This window comes from Ammodytes marinus, assembly GCF_949987685.1.
Source record: "Ammodytes marinus genome assembly, contig: scaffold_345, whole genome shotgun sequence".
Taxonomy (NCBI): Eukaryota; Metazoa; Chordata; class Actinopteri; order Uranoscopiformes; family Ammodytidae; genus Ammodytes; species Ammodytes marinus.
Window position 1 is genome coordinate 7,501 of NW_027648573.1, and position 2,500 is coordinate 10,000.

A 2,500-nucleotide genomic window follows, 5' to 3' on the forward strand; every position below is an offset into this window, starting at 1 on the left:
GTGTGTGTGTGTGTGTGTGTGTGTGTGTGTGTGTGTCTGTGTGTGTGTCTGTGTCTGGGTTTGTGTGTGTGTGAGTGTGTGTGCGTGCGTGTGCGTGTCTGTATTTGTGTCTGGGTGTGTGTGTGTGTGTGTGTGTGTGTGTGTGTGTGTGTCTGGGTTTGTGTCTGTGTGTGTGTGTGTGTGCGTGTGTGTGTGTGTGTGTGCGTGTGTGTGCGTGCGTGCGTGTCTGTGTCTGTGTCTGTGTTTGTGTCTGGGTTTGCGTGTGTGTGTGCGTGCGTGTGTGCGTGTGCATGCGTGTCTGTGTCTGTGTGTGTGTGTGTGTGTGTGTGTGTGTGTGTGTGTGTGTGTGTGTGTGTGTGTGTGTCTGTGTCTGTGTCTGTGTCTGTGTCTGTGTCTGTGTCTGGGTTTGTGTGTGTGTGTGCGTGTGTGTGTGTGTCTGTGTCTGTGTCTGTGTCTGTGTCTGTGTTTGCGTGTGTGTGTGTGTGTGTGTGTGTGTGTGTGTGTGTGTGTGTGTGTGTGCGTCTGTGTGTGCGTGCGTGTGTGTGTGTCAAGTGAACACAGCCATAGTTCCAGGAAAGAGATTTTACATCGGATGTCTTCAGCCCTTTTTCATTCTTTCTTTTTCTGTTCACTAATTATATACAGTTTTATTTTATTCAGCCTTTTATGTAAATTGAGAGGTGTTTGTGTCTTGTTTTCTATGCCAACGCTATTGTAAATTAATTAATTAGTTCCGAATCGCATACTTTCTACTATTTAGTTTGGTAGAAAAAAGATTTAGGATGTCCCGATTCTTGTGGCCAGATTTAGGATGGTTAGAAGTACCCGGATGTCCTACTTCATCCGGCCAAGATTGTTAGTGTTGAAAACTGCATCCTATTTGGGGCGATTCTGACACACAATCCAGTGCGCACGTGAAGTGACGTCACATCGACGAAGCCTCCATATGAAAACAAACGGGGACGCGACGGATATAAAAGCAAGAGGCAAGATCAAGGCGCCATGTTAGGATGAAATAAACAAGTTAAAGTATGTCCCAATTGTAATATACTGCATGCTAACTAGATTATTTTAATGGTCAGATGTAGTATGTAGAATAGAAAAAAGATAGAGTATGTGATTCGCAACGCAGGGTTATTTTTAATTTTTTTTATAATCTTAACCCTTCATTTTGTCTGTCAGGAGGTCTCACTCAGGAGATGGAGTTTGCTGCTGTGAAGTTTGTTAAATCCCCGTACACTTTGAGTCTGGTGTCCACTCCGCCTTTCATCAAACCTGGGCTGCCTTATAACATACAGGTGAGTGGATCAAACCTGGGCTGCCTTATAACATACAGGTGAGTGGATCAAACCTGGGCTGCCTTATAACATACAGGTGAGTGGATCAAACCTGGGCTGCCTTATAACATACAGGTGAGTGGATCATCACAAAAATCATAAATAAATAGAAAAATAAAATAAAAAATAGATAAAATAAATACAAAAAAATACAAAAAATAAAAATAAATAAAAAATAAAAAATAAATACATTTGAAGAAAAATTTAAAATATAAATTCAAAAATTCAAAATATATATTTAATTTGAAAATGTAATTATTTATTATAATAATAATAATAAAATTGATACAAATTTAAATAAATAAATAAATTAAAATGTTAAAAAAAAAAAAAGAAAAAAAAAAATATATAGGGGAGAACGGGGTAATCTGAGCCACTCCCCTCTAAGCGAGCTAAAATGATTTATCACTCAAATTTACACATTTCCCATTAATTCAGGATGTTTCCTAGAAATGGGCATTAGCAGAATTTTTTCAAGACAAAGGGCAGTGAAAATATGATTGTTTTAAAAAATGTGTCATGTGGATCACTTTACCCCAGCTGTGGGGTAAAGTGATCCACTTACTTTTTCCACTCTGAAACTACCATAACAACACATATTGTAACAAGGTAAAAATCATAAATAAACAGGAAAAGATAATAAAAAAATAGATAAAAATAGATACATTTAAATACAAAAAAAAATATATATATATATATTTAATTTGAAAATGGAATTCTTTATCATAATAATAGTAAAGAAATGGATACAAATCTAAATAAATAAATAAATAAAAACATTTTAAAAATAAATTAAAATAAATAGAAAAAATATATATTGAAAAAAAAATACATTTAAAAAAATGTAATAAAAAAATTTATAAAAAAAATTAAATATTTCCCCTTGTAGGTGTTGGGCCAGTTATGTTAAAATCATAAATAAATAGGAAAAGATACTAAAACAATTGATCAAATAAAAACATTTAAATACAAACAATAAAAAAAATTTAAAAAAAATATTTAAAAAAAACAAAAATAAAATACACAAAAAAAAACAATGATTTTAAAATAGAAAATTTCCCCTGCTGGGCATTAAAAAAAATATAAAAAAGAGTAAATTAAATTAAAATCAAATGTTCCCCGGTGTAGGTGTTGGTGAAGGATCACTTGGACCAGCCAGTGGA

General features: G+C 34.2%; 1 protein-coding gene across 1 annotated transcript in view; it reads left to right on the forward strand.

Moving 5' to 3' along the window:
* LOC307270350 (complement C5-like) overlaps positions 1 to 2,500 on the forward strand; it is a gene marked incomplete at both ends in the record, with an annotated part of 31,555 nt that overhangs the window by 5,074 nt on the left and 23,981 nt on the right. Inside the window, one exon of the mRNA XM_080054239.1 lies at positions 1,183 to 1,298. Coding sequence (XP_079910365.1) covers positions 1,183 to 1,298 — 116 coding nt within the window. The remainder of the gene's footprint in view (positions 1 to 1,182; positions 1,299 to 2,500) is intronic.